Source organism: Harmonia axyridis, chromosome 1, assembly GCF_914767665.1.
Source record: "Harmonia axyridis chromosome 1, icHarAxyr1.1, whole genome shotgun sequence".
NCBI classification, from domain to species: Eukaryota; Metazoa; Arthropoda; class Insecta; order Coleoptera; family Coccinellidae; genus Harmonia; species Harmonia axyridis.
This window is the reverse complement of record NC_059501.1, coordinates 44,665,838-44,686,582: the sequence shown is the minus strand read 5'-3', so window position 1 is coordinate 44,686,582 and position 20,745 is coordinate 44,665,838. Positions and strand designations below refer to the sequence as shown.

The window sequence follows — 20,745 nt, the reverse complement described above, 5'->3', positions numbered from 1 at the left end:
ACCCTGTATATAATCGTCAATCCCCACCTGTATACCTTCAAGAATTATGCAATTGAATGATAACCTATAGAGCTAACATGGCAACTATAAGAAAAGTTTTCAGTTCTCCAGAGACATCTCGGAAATTGTACACTCTGTATAAACGTTATTCATCGCACGTATATCTTCGCAAATTATGTGAGAGAAATCTAACTTGAAATTTCAATTTTCAGATTTCATAAGTTTTCAATTTTACAGAAAAGCATAATTGGCGCTCGGAAATTGTACACCCTGTATAATATGGTCAATTTATCGAAAAACCTCCAATAGGCAACTTGAAAAAAAACAATGTATAATCGTTATTCTTATATGTACTTTGAAAAACATAATTATATGTGTATACTACGAAATCATTCACACAATAGACTAAACAAAAAATTGATCCATTTCAATAATCCGAAGCATTCACCGCCAAATAATATAAAAATTAATAACTGGCGAAAAATTAAGAAAAAAAAAATTATCACCTGCTGCAAGATTTGAACTCGCATCCCAAAAGAGACCTCAGATTGTACGACCGCATCCCTAACGACCCGGCCACAATGCCTTTGCATAATTATGTGCATTTGTGCTTCTTATAGGAATAATGTCAAAATAACTGGTGACAGATTCTATAAATTGATAAATTTTCATGAATTTCGTTTAAAAAATCGTTAAATATAAAGGAAATCGAATTAAAATATCTCTACCTACCAGTTTTCTTCGCCTCAAATGCTGATATCTTTCCAAAATGATATATTTACCTTGACAATTCACATGAAACGGAATGCTTCAAGATTTGACCAATTTCCATGAAAATATCAACAAAACGCAAAAATACCATCATAAAAGGGCGGTACATACAGGTGTAGTCTATTATTTCCTCAAATTTCTCGTTAAAAACTTTTCAAATAACCAAATGACTCCTGTAGAGGCTTCTGGCAAACCAAGCTTTCCACTGACACAAAACGATTCCGCTTGAAAATATCATAAAATATACATGGAAAAAGGGATATAAATCGCATCTGATTCATCTTTTCTTGCATATTTCCTCTCGATTCGTCCAAATTTCAACATTTCCATTAAAATATCATCTGACGTTTCCCATTTTCATTCTGTATTTCGACGATTTCATGAATGAGCACAGAATTGGTTAAAACGTCAGAATATTTTGAATAGATTATTAGATTGATCCTTGATTTTATTATACAGTTATTCATATTTCAAATAGTTCTATTCATCAAGAGCCCTCTAATGGACACAGTAAAAATAATATAAAACCTAAATATTCTAGAAACGTCAATTGCCGCGGACGTTGCTAGGCCCGTTGCTACCCAAGGACATCGTAGTATTTTCCTATTGGTCGTTCACGTCGACGTGAATCTGGAAATTCGTCGGGAAATTTCCCAAACTTTATCCGTTCATTCCCGGGTAATCCCGAAAAATCGGGAAACGGGAATATCCGCGGGAGTTAATTCGACATTTTCTCTTTCTTCCCGTACTTTTAGTTTTTCTCGTATCTCTCCCAGAGCCGAGAACACTCGACCGCAAAATCGGTCCAAAATCGTTCGATTTTCGGTGGGAGGAGCGCTTACGAGTTTAATATAGTATATGAGTACCGCACTGTGTTTACTAAGTAAGTACAATTTATTTTTAAATTTGTTTAACAACATTCCAATTACTAAAAACGGCCAGTTTTTTGACTAAAAATTGATAAGTGCAGATGGTAAAGGAATACAGATTAAACACGGTTTTCATTTGAATTCGTTTTGTGATGTATTAGCAATTAACATTTTATCTTTGACTATTATGAATCGCTATACAAACACCGAGATGACTGACATGCATTTCATTTATGGACTTGCTGATGGAAATTATTAAAAGCTAGGAGGTTGTACATTGAACGATTTCCTGGGCGTAATATTCCTGACAGAAAATTGTTTCAAAATATTCATCAACGTCTGCATGAAACAGGCGCATTGAAAAAAATGGGGGGACCAGGAAAACCAAACACAGTAAGAACGGTGGAACTGGAAGAGAATGTGCTGGACATGATCGAAGAAGACCCTAGTACTTCTACTCGAAAAATTTCCAATACTTTGAATGTGACTAATAAGACTGTTTGGAAAATTCTTAAAGACAATTTGTTATACCCATACCATATGCAACGCGTTCAGGCACTTATTCCTACTGATTTTCCCCCACGTATTGCATTTTGTCAATGGCTTTTAACCACATTAGTTCAAATTCCTCAATTACTGACGCTGATTCTTTTCACCGATGAAGCGAATTTCTCAAGAAATTCAATAAGAAATTTTCATAACAACCATGTATGGGCCGACGAAAATCCACATGAGGTAATTGAAGATCGTTTTCAACATCAGTTCTCATTGAATGTTTGGGTTGGTATTGTGGGTGACTGCCTAATAGGGCCGATATTTTTACCAGAAAGACTTACCGGGGACGTGTATCGAAACTTTTTAGAACAAACGTTACCTCTGTTTTTGGAGGATGTACCATTGGCAATAAGACATGCAATGTGGTTTATGCACGATGGTGCACCAGCGCATTTTAGTTTGGTTGCTCGTGAGTTTTTAACATTAACATACGGAGATCGCTGGATTGGAAGAGGTGGACCTCATTTATGGCCTGCTCGTTCCCCGGACTTAAACCCCTTAGATTATTTCCTATGGGGCCATCTAAAATCATTAGTCTATACCACTCCAGTAGAAAATGTGGAAGACTTGTGAAATCGGATCATTGCTGGGTGTAACTTAATAAGAAATGATCCTGGTGTTTTTGAAAGGGTTCGGCAGTCAATGAGGAGAAAATTGGATGCTTGTATGCTGGCTAGAGGTGGTCATTTTCAACAGTTTTTGTAGGTTGAGTTGAATTTTCATGTAATTTTTCATAATAAAATGTTATTATCTGAAATTTTGTTTCCCCTATATCTTCGAAACAAATAGGTTTTTCAAAAATCATCAAAGGACAAAATATTCTTAGAATAGTCCAAGGAACAACCCCCTGAATTTTTGCCGCATGTTTAGGAAACACCCTGTATATTCCGTCGTTGAGCATCACTTATTTCTATCACATCTGCGTTGTTTTGTTCCTCAGAGTTCATTTGTGTATTGATGTTGTCTTGGATTTCAGCACAATCGTAGTTTTCTTCAGTTGTCGTTTCGTTGTTAGTGAGGTTCCTATTCTGTAGCCTCAGTTGGACTTCATTTTTTATGGTGTTAAGTCTCTCATCGGGTATAAGTTTATTTCTCAATATGACCCGGTATTGGTCGGCTACTCTTTGCTCAGAAACTTGAAGTTCGGGATAGTTTCTGTGGAATTCTGCAAATAATTTTTGACGGTAGCCTATTTTATCCTCTTCCATATTAGTCACTTCATTATATATGCGCATGATCGTTTCATTTATCGAACTTGTCCATTTCATGCGTCTTCTTGGTAGACCTGCTTGGGTGAGTGCTGGTTGGGGATCCTGCGCAGCACCTTCAGCGGTGGGAGAAACTCGTGTTATTCTTCTCCTAGAATGTTGAGATTGTGGAGGCGTAGCATTTTGTTCGACAGACGCCCGTCTCCTTAGCACTCTGTCACCGACGTCCCGCATACTGTCATGTCCAGCGCCGGCTCCAGACACGCCCTGACGAACCTCAGGCAGCGGCTCTATATTTCTATTCCTTAAATTCACCATCATTCATGGGTTCCTCCGTGTCGTGGGGAAGACGGCCTTTGATCGCTTTTTACGATCCGCAGAGCTACGGTGGGAGAATTCTTGAGCTGCTCTCCACACGGCTTCGTCCGTTACCCTGGACAGGGACCCTTCGACAGGTTTCAGCTTCCCGGGTCAGGGAGCTCCTGGAATCTGCGGTGGGCGGGAGTCGATTCAACTCTCCTGATAGGTGAATCACTAGAGATTCACCTACCGCTACCCTAATATTATTATTATTATTATTATTATTTTTCCCCGATTTTAGCCTATACGCGTAGGAGAAACTCCTCCCCGTTGGATTTCTCACTCCCCGCTAAGAGGAACATTCACTCAATCCCAGATATTTAAGATATCAGAAGGGTAGAGCTTGGTCGTGTCCGGTCCTTGTGGTCTCCCTGGTTCTCGTCAAACTTCTGGTCCTCTTACACGCGATCCTTGGATCTGTCCTGGCTGAGCTGATTCCAAAAATGTATCACATGTTGATTCCAATTGGTACAAGATGGACAAAAATACAATAGTTTTGTGTGTTCTCATAAAGTAACGCGTAACATTCTTTATTAGTTGAATTAACAATATTATCAAAAATACATGTCTAGCGGCAATTGGTTTAAATGTAATACACTGTAATTTTTTTCATTTTTAGATTAATAAAAATGAGCTGTTTCCAAACATGTTTGGTACTTGTGGTCTAGTAGACAGAATATGAAAGAAATTATTTCTTATTTTGATACATTTTTATCAATCTGAAAATGTAACAACTACAGGGGTATTACATTCAAACCAATTGCCGCTAGACAATAAGTATTTTTGATAATATTGTTAATTTATCTAATGAAGAATGTTAAGCGTTACTTTATGAGCACACACAAAACTATTGTATTTTAGTCCACCCTGTACCAATTGGAATCAACATGTGATACATTTTTGGATTCAGCTCAGCTAGAGTAATTGGAAAATTAAGACAAAATGTTGCATTGAAAAAAATTACGGTGACGTCATTACTCGAAAGTAATTCACCCTGCATATTAGATTATTATTTTAAAATACGGTAAATTAAAATACAAAATCGACATTTTTCAGGATTATTCCTTAAAATGGTCTGTTTAGCTAAAAATGAATTTGTTCCATACTTTACGGACACAGTGTATACTCGCTAAGTCCCAGTTGCTTGATATTCCTCTTGAGATTTTTGGGCACTATTCCTGTTGTTGACATGATAATTGAAATAGTTTTCGTTGATAGCATTCCCCATTGACCCTTTATCTGGAATTCGAGGTCCCTATATTTTAAAATTTTTTCGACCTCCTTTTGACGCAGGTTGTTGTTATTTGGTATTGCTACGTCGATGAGTAATGCTGTCTTTTGATTTTTATCGACTAGTTATATATCTGGTCTGTTCTCTGTTGTTAGGGATTGTTTTATCAGTCAAAACTGTACGATCCCAGTAGAGCTTAAAGCGTTCGTTTTCCAGGATGGTCTCCGGTCGGTACTTGTAATATGGCTTTTTTCAGAATGAATTAGTTTTAATATGTCTTTCTTCAACATGTCGTCAAGCAAGATAGTCGGTGCGAGCGAGTCTCTAAAAGTTATTATTCCTGAATGCGGTTATTGTAAGCGAACAATAGTAAAAAGTGGTGCAAAGTGTAACATTTGTACCAATGTTCACCATCCAAGTTGTGCTAATAAAGCAAAGAAGTGCTGCACAGAATATTTATCAACTTCAGGTGATTTAAACTCTGCTGATATATCTCCAATGTCTGACAGTATCAATAAAATGATAAGTAGCGAGTCCACCCATAATGAACTCCTTCTCAAAATTATTTTCGAATTAGAATCGAAAAACTCAATACTGATGGAAAACAATTCACTTCTAAGATTTAAGATTTCTACTCTCGAAGCTGAAATAAATAATAAAAACAAAGTAGTCAACAACCCATATTTGAAAAATGATAAGAACATAAATACAAATACACGAGTAGATAAGCGAAATAAACATGTGAACATCGTCATGTCCGAGGAATCGCGAAGTAATGTTGTTGTTGGGGATCCTGAAACTGCTGCTTCTGCGAATTCGTCATCAACCGGAGATCCAAAGAGAAGGCTGTCTGAAGCGCGAACATCTGTCGTTTCGAATGAATCCTCGGTTGCCTCGTCTAGTAGCGGAAATAATATTGGACTGATTTCTAACGAAGCTGTAGTCGTTTCCCCAATGGTAGATGTGAAGAAGAAATCTGAATCTGAATGGAATGTTGTCACCCGAAGGAAGTTGAATAAAAAACCTAATAAAATACAGATCATTGGATGTACTTATTGAAGTACATCCAATGATCTGTATTTTATTAGGTTTTTTATTCAACTTCCTTCGGGTGACAACATTCCATTCAGATTCAGATTTCTTCTTCACATCTACCATTGGGGAAACGACTACAGCTTCGTTAGAAATCAGTCCAATATTATTTCCGCTACTAGACGAGGCAACCGAGGATTCAATTCAATTTTTCAATTCCTTCAACGAGAGAATCCATTGGGATTCTCTCGTTGAAGGAATTGAAAAATTTAGGCCATTCCATGTTTCTAATCTTAAACCCGAAATTACGGCCGATAATCTCCAAAGTTTCTTAAGTAAAAATTTCTCTAATGTCAAATGCGAGAAACTTGTTTTTCAAGATATCCTGAGAGTTACTCGTCGTTTAAAGTTCTTTTGCCTAGCTCAGATTATGAAAAAGCTATGGACTCATCCAATTGGCCAAAAAGGGCTAGTGTCCACCGTTTTTTCAGCCGAAACCTATGAAGAACCGTGTTTCATAAATAACACAACATCTGGTCTGCCTGCTGTTACTAAGGAAAAATTGAAAATCACACAACTGAATGTACAGTGCGTCTCAAATAAATTGGATGCACTTGAATTATTTTTAACTGATGAAAAGCCTGATGTCTTAAGTCTTGCTGAGCACTGGTGTAATCCCTATAGTGTAAAAACTATGACTCTTCCTGGTTACATCCTAGCAGATTACTACTGCCGCCCCTCGAGAGCTCACTGAGGATCCATGGTCTACATTAGAGCTGGTCTATCTGTGAGGAATCTAAGTGTATCGCGTTTTTCCGAAGAAATGGAGTGTGAAATTAGTGGAATTCTAGTGGTTGCATGTGATGTTAAAATAGCCATAGTCACTGGCCACACATCAATCTCCAAAGTTGACTATGTTTTAACAAATGCAAATTTACTTGATTGTAATGTTAAAGTTTATGAACCTCATATTAGTGATCATCGGGCTATTACACTCGAGTTTCAAATAAATTTGCCCCTAAAAAATCATGATGTATCGAAGTTAGTTAGAGACCTTTGTCCCCAAAATCTGAAGGATTTTGAATATTGTATTTCAAATTGTGATTTCCAGGAAATTTATAAATATCCACATGTTGATGAATGCTTTGAAGTGTTTGTTAATTTGATTCAGAGTTCTTTTGAAACTTGTTGTCCTATCAAAAGATATGTCAACAATGCCAATGTTCTCAAAAAATTCACTTCTCCAGAAATTATCTCGGCGAAACGAGACCTGAAAAATCTTCACTGGTTACATATCAATATCAGGAGTGAATCTACCTATAATTTGTATAAAACAGCCAAAAATTCTTATAATAATCTGTTAAGAAATGCTAAATTAGATTTCCACCGTAATCTTATTGATAAATCTACTAATAAAAATAGAACTGTGTGGAATCGGGTGAATACTGTGACCGGACGAAAAAGCAATGATCAAAGAACCATAGAGCTTGTTGTTGAAGGTGTTTTGTTCGATGAGGCCAAAACTGTAGCTGAGATGTTTGCCAACCATTTTACAACGGTTGCGGAGATAAGCCTTAACCGTTACTATAATAATTCATTGTCCACTTCATGTACTACTTCATGTATGCTGAATAATAACTTTTTCTTTCATCCAGTTATGGATCATGAGGTAGCTGACGTATTGAAATCTCTTAAGAATGACTCAGGTGTTGATTTTGTCTCTGCGCGAATCTTGAAGATGATAGGTCCTGATATCAGTCGACATTTCGCCTATTTGGTTAACATGTCGGTTACCACAGGAGTTTTTCCTGATCTCCTCAAAAAGGCCACTATTATTCCAGTTCATAAAAAAGGTGATGTATATGATATTAGTAATTATAGACCTATTTCTGTTCTCGGTTGTCTTTCCAACGATTTGAACGATTAGTGTTCAATAGAATGATGAAATTCCTTGATAAGTTTCAACTGCTTACCTCTCGCAGCACGGTTTCAGATCAGGTCGGTCAACTCAAACTGGAGTTTTGGAATTTGTTGAATTTGTATGCGACTGCCTCGATAATGGCTCATATGTTGCCGGATTATTTTTTTATCTTTCTAAAGCATTTGATAGTATCTCCTTTCAATTCATATTAGACAAATGTTACAATCTTGGATTTAGGGGAGTATTTCATGACTGGATTCGAAGTTATCTTGAGGGCAGAGTTGCATCCGTCAGAGTTCAGAATTCTTCATCCAGTAAACATAATTTGAAGTTAGGTGTGCCTCAGGGCTCTGTCTTGGAACCACTCTTGTTTTTGATATTTATCAACGATCTGCCTGAGAATTTGTTGAGGTTGTTTATTAAGTCTAAAACTTGTCCAGATCTGATGAAGATACTAAGAGCAATCTTGTTTGCTGATGATTTTTCATTAGCCGTTACTGCGGATACTTTGGAGGAGCTACAGGGGTTGTGCGATTTATTGGTTCATTGCTTCGTTGAATGGTGCTATGTTAATGCTATCATGATAAATGTGAACAAGACTGAATGCGTTTACTTCTCAATTTCGAATAATGATAGTACCTTTGTAGTTCGACATTCAGATTCTATTATTACATCAAAGAACTGCACGAGGTTCCTAGGTATCTATATCGATAGGCACTTAAGTGGAATTCACACGTTGATGAAGTATGTAAAAAGCTGTACAGTTCTTATTATGCTTTAAGTCGAGTCAGGTATCTACTTCCCTTGTGCTCACTTATGAATGTATACTATAGTTTAGTATTTAGTCACCTATCGTATAATATCATGGTATGGGGTAATTCGACAGAAACTGATAGAGTCTTTATTATTCAAAAAAGAATTTTACGTATGATATTCAACGTATCTCCACGATCCTCTTGTAGACCAGTTTTCTTAGAAAATAGGATATTGACACTGGCTTCCATTTTCATATTGAGATGTTTGGTTTTTGCAAAGGAAAATGAGGAAAGTTTTGTAAAATTGTAAAGCTTTCATTCCCATAACACTAGGAATAAGAAAATATTGTCAATTCCCAAACATAAGACATCAAAATTTGAAATGTCATCTAAGTACCAGTGTATTAAGTTATTTAACCATCTACCTAGTAACATTAAATCGCTCAATTTATTTAAGTTCAAGAAAGTTGTTAAGTCTTTACTTCTAAAGGAGTGTTTTTATAGTGTTAATGAGTACTATAATGATAGCTTAGAAAATGTCTGAATTGTTATTATTTTTGCATTTGTGACTTGTCCTATACATACCTTGTTTGTCTAAAAGGATCAATGAACTATCATATTATTATTATTATTATGGTTGCCAATTCTTGGTGTAGTATCTTTCCTACTGCATAGTGTCTCTCTTTATATTCATTTCCTGCAAACATTTGACATCCTCCCGTGATATGTTGGATTGTTTCATTTGTTGGAAGTTGTAATAGTTCGATCCTTTATGGTATGCGTGCAGTAATTCCTCGTTGAGATCACTTTATCTTGGAGATAGGCTAAAAGAAAAACTTCCGTTTCTGGATACATTGCACCTGATGTGAGCCAATAGTTCGACGCTTCAATGTCAACATGATCCTGGTTCACCTCGTTGAAATGTTTTCCATGCAGGGCCTTCTTTCTCCATCTTTGCAGTTTTTCTTGGTTTGTCTGGTGGTTGTATGAAAATTGCTCTTTGTGAAGTTGTAAAGGTGTTGATTCGTCTGCTTCACACAGTATTTTGAAGAACTCTGATGTACTTGCTTGATCTCTGAAGTATTCCCGTAGGCTTCTATCTGCCCACTAGAAAGTTCCATGATGTCCGTTAGACCCCTGCCCCCTGCCTCCTCTATTTTTCGGCAGTATAGTACTCTCAATGCTGCTTTTCGGATGGTGCTTGTTTTTGCTTTTGTTATCAACGTTCTCATTTTACGTTGCAAGTTTTCGATGTCTGTTTTGCTCCATGGAACTATACCGAAAGAGTATGTTAGAATTGAAGATGCATATGTGTTGATGGCTCTCGTCATGTTCCTGCTGTTGAGGTTTGTTTTTGAGATTTTTTTGGTTCTCCTAATGAACTCAGTCGTTAAGTCTTGCTCCATTCTTTGGCGATTGATCCGTCGGTTCTGTTTCATTCCAAGGTATTTAAAAGATCATCCGACTTCATTGCTTCTATTTGCTGTCCATTCACGAGAGTGATCGGAGTACGACATTTGTCCAATCCGAATTCCATACCTACATCTTTCGAAAAATATTCCACTAGTTTGATCATAATTTCTAGGTGGTTCTTATTACCTGTTATCGGTTTCAAATCATCCATGTACAGCAAATGATTGAGGGTGGTGGTATTATTATTTCCCCTTATGTTGAAACCCTTTTCAGTAGTGTTCAGCTGTTTAGAGAGTGGGTTCAGCGCAAAGCAGAACCATAAAGGGCTCGAGGAGTCTCCTTGGAAAATTCCCTTCTTATTGGAATCAATCTGGTTTTTATGTTTGCCCTGGAAAGCTCGATGTTCGTTTTCCAATTGTCAGGCAGCAACTCTATATTCCTATTCCTCAAATTCACCATCATTTATGGGTTCCTCTGTTTTGGACGTTTATTTTCTCGATTAGTTATAAACAGGGTTCTGCGTATACAGGGTGTTTCAAGTTCGACGGCCTATTAGACGTTTCTGGAGAACGGGGCCGATTTGCAATCTGAAAATTCGGAATATGATATTGTTCATGATGTCCTATTCAGCTAAAATATTTTCGAAGTTCCAGCACTTCCGATTATACAAGAATTAAAAAAAAAATAAAAAAAAATTTTTTTTTTTGATTTTATGTCCTAGATATTATCAAGATTTCCATTTTCAATTACTCTCTCCTAAAATTATTGCATTAGTCCTTATAATTTTCAAAATATCAAAAAAAGCGGTAGAATATATTTTATGAATTCAGGAAAAAATCAGCGTGGTGATGAAAATGGAGTAACAGAAAGCTCGAAACATACTTCCAAAATATCTTCTCGTCAATTAGTGGTGAATGTGGATAATTCTGATTGAATGCTCGACAAGTTCTCGAAACAATTCTGTTGCATGGAGTAGATCCAGAATTTCATTATTTGAATAACGGGGATTCATATCGTGAAATAATAATCTACTAGCTTCAAAAATGAGTACAACTGTCACCATGAAATAATTGCATATTTTAATATCTATGATCATAGAATACTGATTTGAAACGCACTCAAGAAACAGATTGAATGAAATTGACTCTACGTATAACATAAATTCATAAAATCTCGAATAACTCTTGAATTCTTGAATTTAGGAGCGTAATCATGTTTGGACACTACCTTTATTTCTTACGGTAGAATCCAACGAAATCACAAAAAAATAGGGTTCTAATTTGAAAATCGAAAGTTATGATCAAATTTCGTTCACAATTTTTGGCACAATATTTGAAATACCCTGTGATGATATTCCTCAAATTCAAGATATGCACGATATTCCAACATCATTTTAGTTTGAGAAAGTGAATTGAGTATACGCATAGGATATTCACAGTAAAAATAATTCACGTAATTGTGACTGAGGAAATTCTCTCTCTTTTACGGGTTTTTCTTAATATTTTGAAAACTATGAGGAATAACGCAATAATTTTAGCAAAGAGTAATTGAGATAGGAAATTTTGATAACATCTGAGACATGAAATGAAAAAAGAGTTTTTTTGAAATTTTTTTTTTTATTTTTGTATAACCGGAAGTGCTGGAACTTCGAAAAAATTTAAGCTGAATAGGGCATCATAACCAATGTCATATTCCGAATTTTCAGATTTCAAATTGGCCCCGTTCTTCAGAAACTTCTAATAGGCCGTCGAACTTGAAACACGCTGTAGACCTCATATCAATTTGATATTAGGTCTTTAGTTCTGCGCAACAAAACGTCGAAACATATGACTCATTACATAACCATAAATATTTTTTTTTATGGATATAAGCTGTTGTGTGACATTGTGCGTTTCTGTGTTTGGTTTTGTAAGGAACTTCGAAATTGAAATATGGATTCAGATTCGGATCGTGAATTACCATTCAATGATAATTTATAATTAAAATTTATAATTTATGTTAACTTTGTGACCACAAGAACAGAGAATATTATAATTTCATTTTTCTACTATAGTAGAAAAATGAAATTCCTGATTTCTTTATGATCACTGTCGATATTTTGAGATGTTGCCAAACATATCTCCTGTTTGGCTAAACATCAATTATTATCAAACAGTGCAATCGGTAGAAATTATCATCATCGATTGGTACTAAACATTGATTACGGATTAATTTTTTGAATGTTGCAATTAGACATAAAATAATCTTAAATTGTTAATTACTGTCATCTGAACTCATTCATGTTCTGTGGTTGAAAAAGTACTAGATTTTACTTGATTTCTTCATAACCGTACTACATATAGCGAATTCGACTGGTAGCACCAGTGCGAGCTAATTATTTGATTAGCACGACAAAAATTCGAATTAATTCGCACTGGTGCAGCCAGTCGAAAACGCTATTAGATTAGGTACTACTAGATCTAGTATGGAAGTATTGATAGGAAAAACGCTGCAATGTGCTCAATAATTATTTCACTCGAAACTCATGTAGAATAGGATTTTTCACCATATGATGTATGAAATTTATACTAGAATTTATATCTGTCGAACACAGATTTCATGACTGATCACAAGATATAAGTTGGGAAATCGAAAGGCGGCATATTTCGAAATGAAGTATGTTACCTAGTAACCAAAGTTGTTTAGAAAAAATTGTATACATTTGTTAAACTTGGTTCCCCTTTTGAAGGAAAAAAAGAAGTCAAAATAGAAAATGCGAGAAATCGTACACATACAAGCAGGTCAATGTGGTAATCAAATAGGAGCAAAGGTATGAATATCTGTTTCACTTTATTTATTTGTCACGCAATTTTGGTGTCATGAAAAAAATACATTTTCGTATTTTGTATTATAATACCTGGAAGTCTTCAGTTCAATTTTCATATATATTTTCAGCTGTTACTTGAGCATTTATAAAACATTTATCACTATTATGCTATGATTATTGGGGTCAAACAAAATATAGAGTGATGATCTCGAGGAAATGTTACTTTAGGCACAATTTGCTGTAACTGACGAAAATCTAGACGTTAGATTTAAGTGAAGATTTCAAAAGGCGAAGGAAATTTTCGATCGATTTAAGAATTTTCACAATTTCATTATATCTATCAAAGCGACATATGAAGAACTTGATCAATATGCTGGAAACCAGTTCGAAAGAGTTTCTATGGACGAATATTTCACTATTATGATAATATACGTTAATGTATTTGTTGCTAAAAAGATATGGCACCAAGTGTTATACAGGTTGTCTACTTCCAAAAGTTTCTAACTTCAAGGGGGATCTTACAAGTTGTTTGCAACAAGAATGTCATATAACACATGGTCGAAATGGTTATTGTTCAATTTAACATTTCTTGAAATATTTCAAGTTTTTCTATAAAGAAAATTATACTTCAGTTATCCCTGTAGCCTCATCAAATTAGCTACAAGCTATGAAGTTCTGTATGGCAAAAAACTTATTGCTGCCATGGTAACGTATGAATAACACGATTCTGAATTCAACAAAATCAGTCATTTTTTTCAATGGTTTCATCGATGAAAAATCATTTATTATTATGGAATATTTCTTCTCAGCAAAAAATTCCTCATTTAGTGTGCTTTGAAATAACCTATCAACTTTTGTACTAGCTGCTTGTCCTCTGCCATGATATCATGACTAACATAATAATAACGAAAATTTGAAATGTTCCAAACCTGAATTTGCTCTATCTTGAAGCTCTCTATGATTTAATATTGAAGTAATTCTAATGGAAATCATGAATTTCACTGTTTAATCCAAATAGTTCCAACGAATAAACTAAATTTTAATGATACAGATTTTATGAAAAAATGTAAAGAAAACAGACAACTCCTACATATAACAATTGTTCGAAATGTCCATTGCCTTATTCAATACGTTTTGCATGTCGTTTTCGCACTGACGTTCACAACTGTTCTGAAGCATTTCTGCACACGAAATTTTGTTCTTTCTATCACATCCTGTTTGTCTTAACACTAATTTAATATACATTTTCCAAACATAAAATCCAAAGGCGTAAGGTCGGGGCTCCTTGGTGGCCATCTTAGCGGACCGCGTATTCATGATTCCGTGTATACCAAAGACAGTGGCGGATTAAGAACACTGGGGGCCCGAAGCGCGAGGTAAATCTGGGGCCCTTTTACATACTTCAAAATATGTTCGAACGCAATGATAAAGTGCTTTCAATTAATATATGTATAATCAACATAAAATTTAATAATATAAGAAATTAAAAAAAAAAATAACTGATAATCTAACATCACTAGTTGCAAGGATGAATTCATCAACAAGAAATATGCTTTCTTATCTGGGTCTGTCTGAAGTCCTACCTATTTGCCTGACATATTGGAAGCATTGTCATATGTTTGGCCTCTACATAGTTGGATATCAATATTTGTAAAACAGTATTTCCTAGATATTCATTATCATACTGATCTATACCGAAAAATCCCAAAAATGTCTCCTTTATTCCACCTCCTCTGCTTACATACCTCAAAATGAACGTAAGCTGATTGGATGGCCATTCATTTGAAAATAGACATTTTGTCTGTTAGCCTATTAGCCCCGTTAGCATTTCATCCAATATGTTTGTTAAGTAGCTTTGGAAGTAATGTTATCTTGAAGCGATCAGAAACTATTACTGGTTCAACTCTCATGATTCCCAACCTCACTTTAACGCTTAACTCATGTTGGAAATCAGAAACAACATGGGTATTTTTCCATGCATGGCTATTTCACAAATTCATTCTACCGTCATATCATATCAATGGTATTGAGAGTGTGTGCATTGACGGTTATTCTTTTGTTGTTAGGTTAGATCAGAAAGCTAGGGCGGGAGTTGTCGGTATTTTCGTGAGAGATCATTTTTCTTAAAGGGTAATTTTGAGCGAGAGTAGGGAATTCATAGAGCATCTCTAGATAGTAGTAGTTGGTAGTTGGTAGTGATATGTGTTAATAGACCTCCAACTGCATATTTACTTTTTTTATTTCACCCAAACAGACGATACAAGTCTTTTTACATGGATAACTTATTCCCTAATTGACTCGTACAAAATAATTTGAAGATGAAGAAAGCATTTTCAAATATTTGGAGGGAAGTGTGACGGATGTGTTTGCTTCTTTCGGAAATATCATATATTTGGTGACTTTAATATAAACATATTATATTGTTAAGGTTCCAAATTTCTCACTGCATATAAACGCTCTTTCCCCAAAACACCTCTTTCCATTCTATGACCGTTTTCCGGGATCAATTAACAACAGAATAGTGTCAAACAGAAATATATTTCGCAAGAATCAATAACAGTAAGATTCGAACACAGGTGTCGGGCAATCTCCAAGTACCTAGCTCTTTATTTTTATCGCGTCGGCGTACTAAATAACCATCATTCCAGATTATTCATTCTTGATATTGATATCGACCTGAGAAGCGATTTGAGATAATCAAGATTGAAGTTGAAGAATATTTCGTATCTTAGGTACTATTTATCAAATTATGAATAAACCCTTTTCATCTAAAGGTGAGTTTTCTTGAGCCAAAATGATTGAAATAACTTTCCAACAATTTCAGTGCCGTTTGTTACATATCTGAAAACAAAATTCTAGGCTTTTTTTTTTAACGGAAGAATATACAGGGTCCTGCAATAGTGCGTTAGACTTCCATAGCTGCCAAACCAGACAGACATTTTAGGAATTTAGTTGAAAAGCATTCCCTTTGTACTTTCAATGCTGCATCTCAGGAAATTATTTTGTGATATACAGGGTGTTCCCAAATAAATTTTCTCAACAAATGGGTGATTTTTTAAATGGAACACCCCTTATATTATCTGATGTACCCCTGATTACTCCTTATATTTTTGCATATTTTCAATGCTCATCAAAACCTCTATCATGATGCAAAATATTAGGGATATTTTTCCAACGGTTTCCAACTGCAAAATTTCGACGAAACAGTAGTTCGGTAAAAGCCCTTTACCAATTTCCAGAAGCGATAGAAACATGAATTCGATCAGAATTTCTGTTAACTTAAGAATTTGCCTAGTCATCGTTCCTAAATGATCAACCTCTCTTATACAAGGTATCCGTTATCAATGTCGAAATATATAACTTCAAATTGTTTTTTTTCGATTTTTTCGAATATAACACCCTGCATTTTTTTCCATGATGATGTACACAGTTTAAAACCTTACAATTTTTCCGGAAGTAACCTTAGAATTATTTCAACTCCTGTGTCCAGCACTCTGTATAAGAGAGGTTGATCATTTAGGAACGATGACTAGGCAAATTCTTAAGTTAAAAGAAATTCTAATCAAATTCATGTTTCTATCGCTTCTGGAAATCGGTTAAGGGCTTTTACCGAACTACTGTTTCGTAGAAATTTTGTAGTTTTTTCTGAATAAGATCCGTACCGTTGGAAAAATATCCCTAATATTTTGCGTCATGATAAAGGTTTTGAAGAGCATTCAAATTATGCGAAAATATAAGGGATGTTCATTTTAAAAATCACTCATTTGTTGATTAATTGCATTTGGAACATCCTGTATATTAGAAAATAATTTCAGGAGATGCAGAAATGAAAGTAGAAAAGGGAATGCTTTTCAACTAAATTTCTAAAACGTCTGACACTTCTGGCAGCAATGGAAGCCTAACGCACTATTGCAGGACCCTGTATTATATTGCTGTTCCTACTGCAAGTTTAAGTATTATTGTTTCCCGGAAGCTTGAGTGTATCTTTGGTTGATGGAATTTAGATTTTTGTTCCCATAAAAGGGGTTTTCGAGCACACTCACCTGAATTACGTCAATCATCACCATCATCGTATAAAAAACTTTTCAAGTTCCATTTTGTATACAGCTTTTCCGTTGGCTCTTCCAACAGGGCAAGAATCAATATGAATTGTTCTCCCTATAATCTCTGTATTCCTGAACATCAAGGAACATCGAGCTACTTTTGAAGAATAAAGACATTCTCTCCAACGCATTTTTACAGAATTGTCAAAGAATTACTAATTAATAATTATAGTAATACTGTTGTTTTCTCGATTCACGATCATTTGAATCATTTATATATATATACCTATCTACAGGGTGAGTCGGGAGTAACGGGCCAAACTCCAGGAGCACGTGAAAATAATTCAAAAAACTCATATATTCTTATACGATTCTCATTTGTTTTCGAGATACTTGGATCGGTGGTTATTCATTTTATAAAATGAAAGAACTATTAAATCAACTAACTCGGGTTCCTGAGGATTCTACTGAATTGAAATATATTCGTGTATGTCTTATTCCACACCATAAAGCAAATGGCCAGAGGAAATCAGGTGACTCTACTATGGGTACCAGGGCACTGTGGGGTTGAAAGAAATGAAAGAGCTGATGAACTTGCAAAAAGTGCATCAAGGTTAACACCTGCTGGACCTGAGCCTTTCTGTGGGCTAGGAAAAGACCAATATAAAGCTGCGGTCCAGCTATGGGAGTTGAACAGCAGGACAATCCACTGGACTAACACTACTAGACTTGTTCAGGAAAAGAAATTCGTGAAGATTTCACCTACCTACGCCAAAAAGCTCCTGAAGCTGTCGCGAGCCGATCTTCGGGTGATGGTGGGACTGCTGACGGGGCACTGTCGGTACAAACATCATTTGTACCGTATGGGAAAGTCAGCAGACAAGATTTGCAGGCTCTGTGGATCGGAAGCAGCAACAACCGAACACTTGGTATGCAAGTGTCCGGAGCTGGCTGGCCTAAGAACCATTCACATGGGTAAGCCTGTCCTGGATACCAGAGAGGTAATGGTCAAGGCCCCTAAGGAGGTTGTTAGTTTTATTAACGTCATTGACGACCTCCCTGGGTTTTTTATGAATGAGTAGAGTAGAGAACAAAAGATCTGCATGGTCGCAGTTCCCGGAAGGCTTACTGAACCAAAACGAGCCAAGTTCAAATAATAATAATGTCTTATTCCAGAATATCGAAAGGCTATTGCGATGGTCGAAATATCATGTGTTTCCGAACTAGTTGAACGTTTAGTAGATGAAAGTTATTTAGAACTTGGAACCTTTCCCTCATCACGTTCATGAAAACTATTCGCGGGAAAATCATTCCAGCTTTAGGAATCCTTCGGTCGTTTAGAATATCTCTAAAAATTGTTCAAATTCACTTAGATTGTCGGCAATAGACGAACAAAATAATAACATTTCAAATTGTAGAACGGATACAAGATAGTTTTTATGAACGTGATGAGGGAAAAGTTCCAGTGATTCATCAGGTTCTAAATAACTTTCATCAACTGAACGTTCAACTAGTTAGGAAACACATGACATTTCAACCATCGTAATAGCCTTTCGATATTCTTAACCACAACAGTGACAAAATTAAGATTTACGCGATCTACATTCAGCATAAATATGTTCCTACTTATAAGCAGGAAGTTGTGGTTAAGATAATTTAACAGTGAATAATTGCTCACGATGTTCAAAGAACTAATACATGAGGCGCATTTTGACGACCAAGAATTGTCCTAGTTATTCATGCTTAGGGCCTCCCCTTCAAAATGTAGGTAATAATTTCAAAAGAGGCGAAAATTTTCAGAACTTCTCTCCTGTTGGATTAGACGATAGACCCCCCTTAAAAGTCAAAGTATAAGACCACCTATAGTAGGTTTATTGGATTCCGGTTCTAACGACCCTAATTATTTTGGGTAAATGAGGCATAGAACTAATGAAATGTATAAATTTAAGAATTTTCAAGTCAAAAAATTAATTTTTACATACCACGGATGATAACAAACAACAGATAACAGGTCTCTTTTACTTACTTATTATTATAAATAGTGAATGCCATGTCATTGAAGATCTAGTTGTTTCCAGCCTTAAGCACGATTTGATTGTCGGAAACGACTGTTAAAGATTCACTATAAAAATAGATGTTATCTTGAGGCATCGTTTTATGTCTCACCTCGATGTGAAGTAGTTTTAGCTGTTTTTTGCGATGCATCAGAGAAGGCTTAAGCAGCCGCTGTGTACCTTTCGGCATCTATAAATGGTTGCATCTCATCACATTTATGTATATTTAGCTCCACACATCAACTTAAAACTTTTGTCGTGAATCGTGTTATCGCCATACACGATTATGTTGCCGATGCGTCCTGGTATCAAGTCAAATCCTGCTGATTTACTATCACAGGGTTTAACACATCAACAATTCAAAGTTCGTGAAACGCAAGAATTTTGGATGAATGGTCCTGCATTCTTGAGTACTCCTCTTTCTAATTGGCCTATTTCCTCTGCTGAGTTCAACAAAATTTCGCCCCTGCCCGAACTTAAAAGTCATATTATCATTACAACCACAAAGCAGGAACCTAAAAATCAGTTATTAGTAGTAAATAGAAGATTTCTCAAATTTGAACAAACTGAAAAGAGTGTTGGCTTATACATATACAGATATTCATTTTCAATTGCCGTTCCAACTTGAAATCGAAATTGCGTTTATCTGGTCCCATTTCACAAGATGAATTAAACAATGCTCTTCACTCAATCTCATTAATCACGCAAAATCATTACTTTTCCGGATTCCGTAAAAATTTTGAAGAACATGACCTTATCGAAAAGGGTTTGAGTGGCTCAAACCCTTTTGATGCTTTAGGATTAATCGGTGTGGGCGGTAGATTGTAGTTTTCTTCCTTATCCCAGGCAGCTAAGCATCCAATTTCACTGAAGAAAAGGGCTGCTTTACCGCGATTAATATGTAAACATTTTCATTTGACTGCACTGCATTCTGGACCCAATACCACAATGTGTTTTATCCGACAGTATTTCTGGATACTTTCTCTAAGAAGTTTGGTAAGGGCAAATATTAGAAAATGTTTTACCTGTACCAAATTTAGAGGTAGAACATTTCAGTATCTGATGGCACCACTTCCTGTACCTAGGGTGAATATATCACGTCCTTTCAGTAAAGTAGGCGTAGACTTTGCGGGACCATTTTCATATCGTTCGAATAATGCTCGAAAACCGACAATTTTGAAAGATTACCTTCCATTATTCGTTCGTCTGGTTAACAAAGCCGTGCATTTGGAAGTAGTTTCCTCTCTTAACGTTCACGCCTTTATTTCAACTTTAGATCGCTTTATTTCTAGAAGAGGTCTGCCAAAAGAAATTTGGTCGGACAATGGCCGTAATGGTGCTGCGCGATATCTCACTGAAGTCTCTTAATTTTTAGAGAAAAATAATAGCGAAATCCACAATAATTTATCGAACAAATGCATTACATGGAAATTTATTCCTCTATATTCACCACATTTTGGAGGAATATGTGAAACGGGTATTAAATCTGCCAAACTATTGCTCAACAAAATGATGTACTCTACCGCCTGCACTTTTGAAGAACTTACCACCCTTTTTGCTCGATTGAACAGCCGACCCATGGCCCACCTTCCTTAGATCCTTCTGAATCCGCGGATTGTTTAACCCCCGGACATTTTCTGGTGGGAGCACCGCTATTATCCACAACGGAAATTATATACGGGGATGAGAAAACACATCTTAAATGATTGGAAAAAACTTCGCAGATT

At 35.8% G+C, this 20,745-nt stretch overlaps 1 protein-coding gene across 2 annotated transcripts in view; it reads left to right on the top strand.

Annotated features, from left to right (window-relative positions):
- Window positions 1-12,772: 12,772 nt before the first annotated feature.
- The window catches only part of LOC123671212 (tubulin beta chain), a 71,492-nt gene continuing 63,519 nt past the window's right edge, over window positions 12,773-20,745 (top strand). Inside the window, exon 1 of one of the 2 annotated variants that reach the window (XM_045604937.1) lies at window positions 12,773-12,924. In XM_045604937.1, the coding sequence (XP_045460893.1) occupies window positions 12,868-12,924 (57 nt within the window). In that variant the 5' untranslated portion in view covers window positions 12,773-12,867. Of the gene's footprint in view, window positions 12,925-14,185; window positions 14,298-20,745 lie in introns of those variants that run through there. The other variant, XM_045604938.1, reaches the window with a different exon arrangement.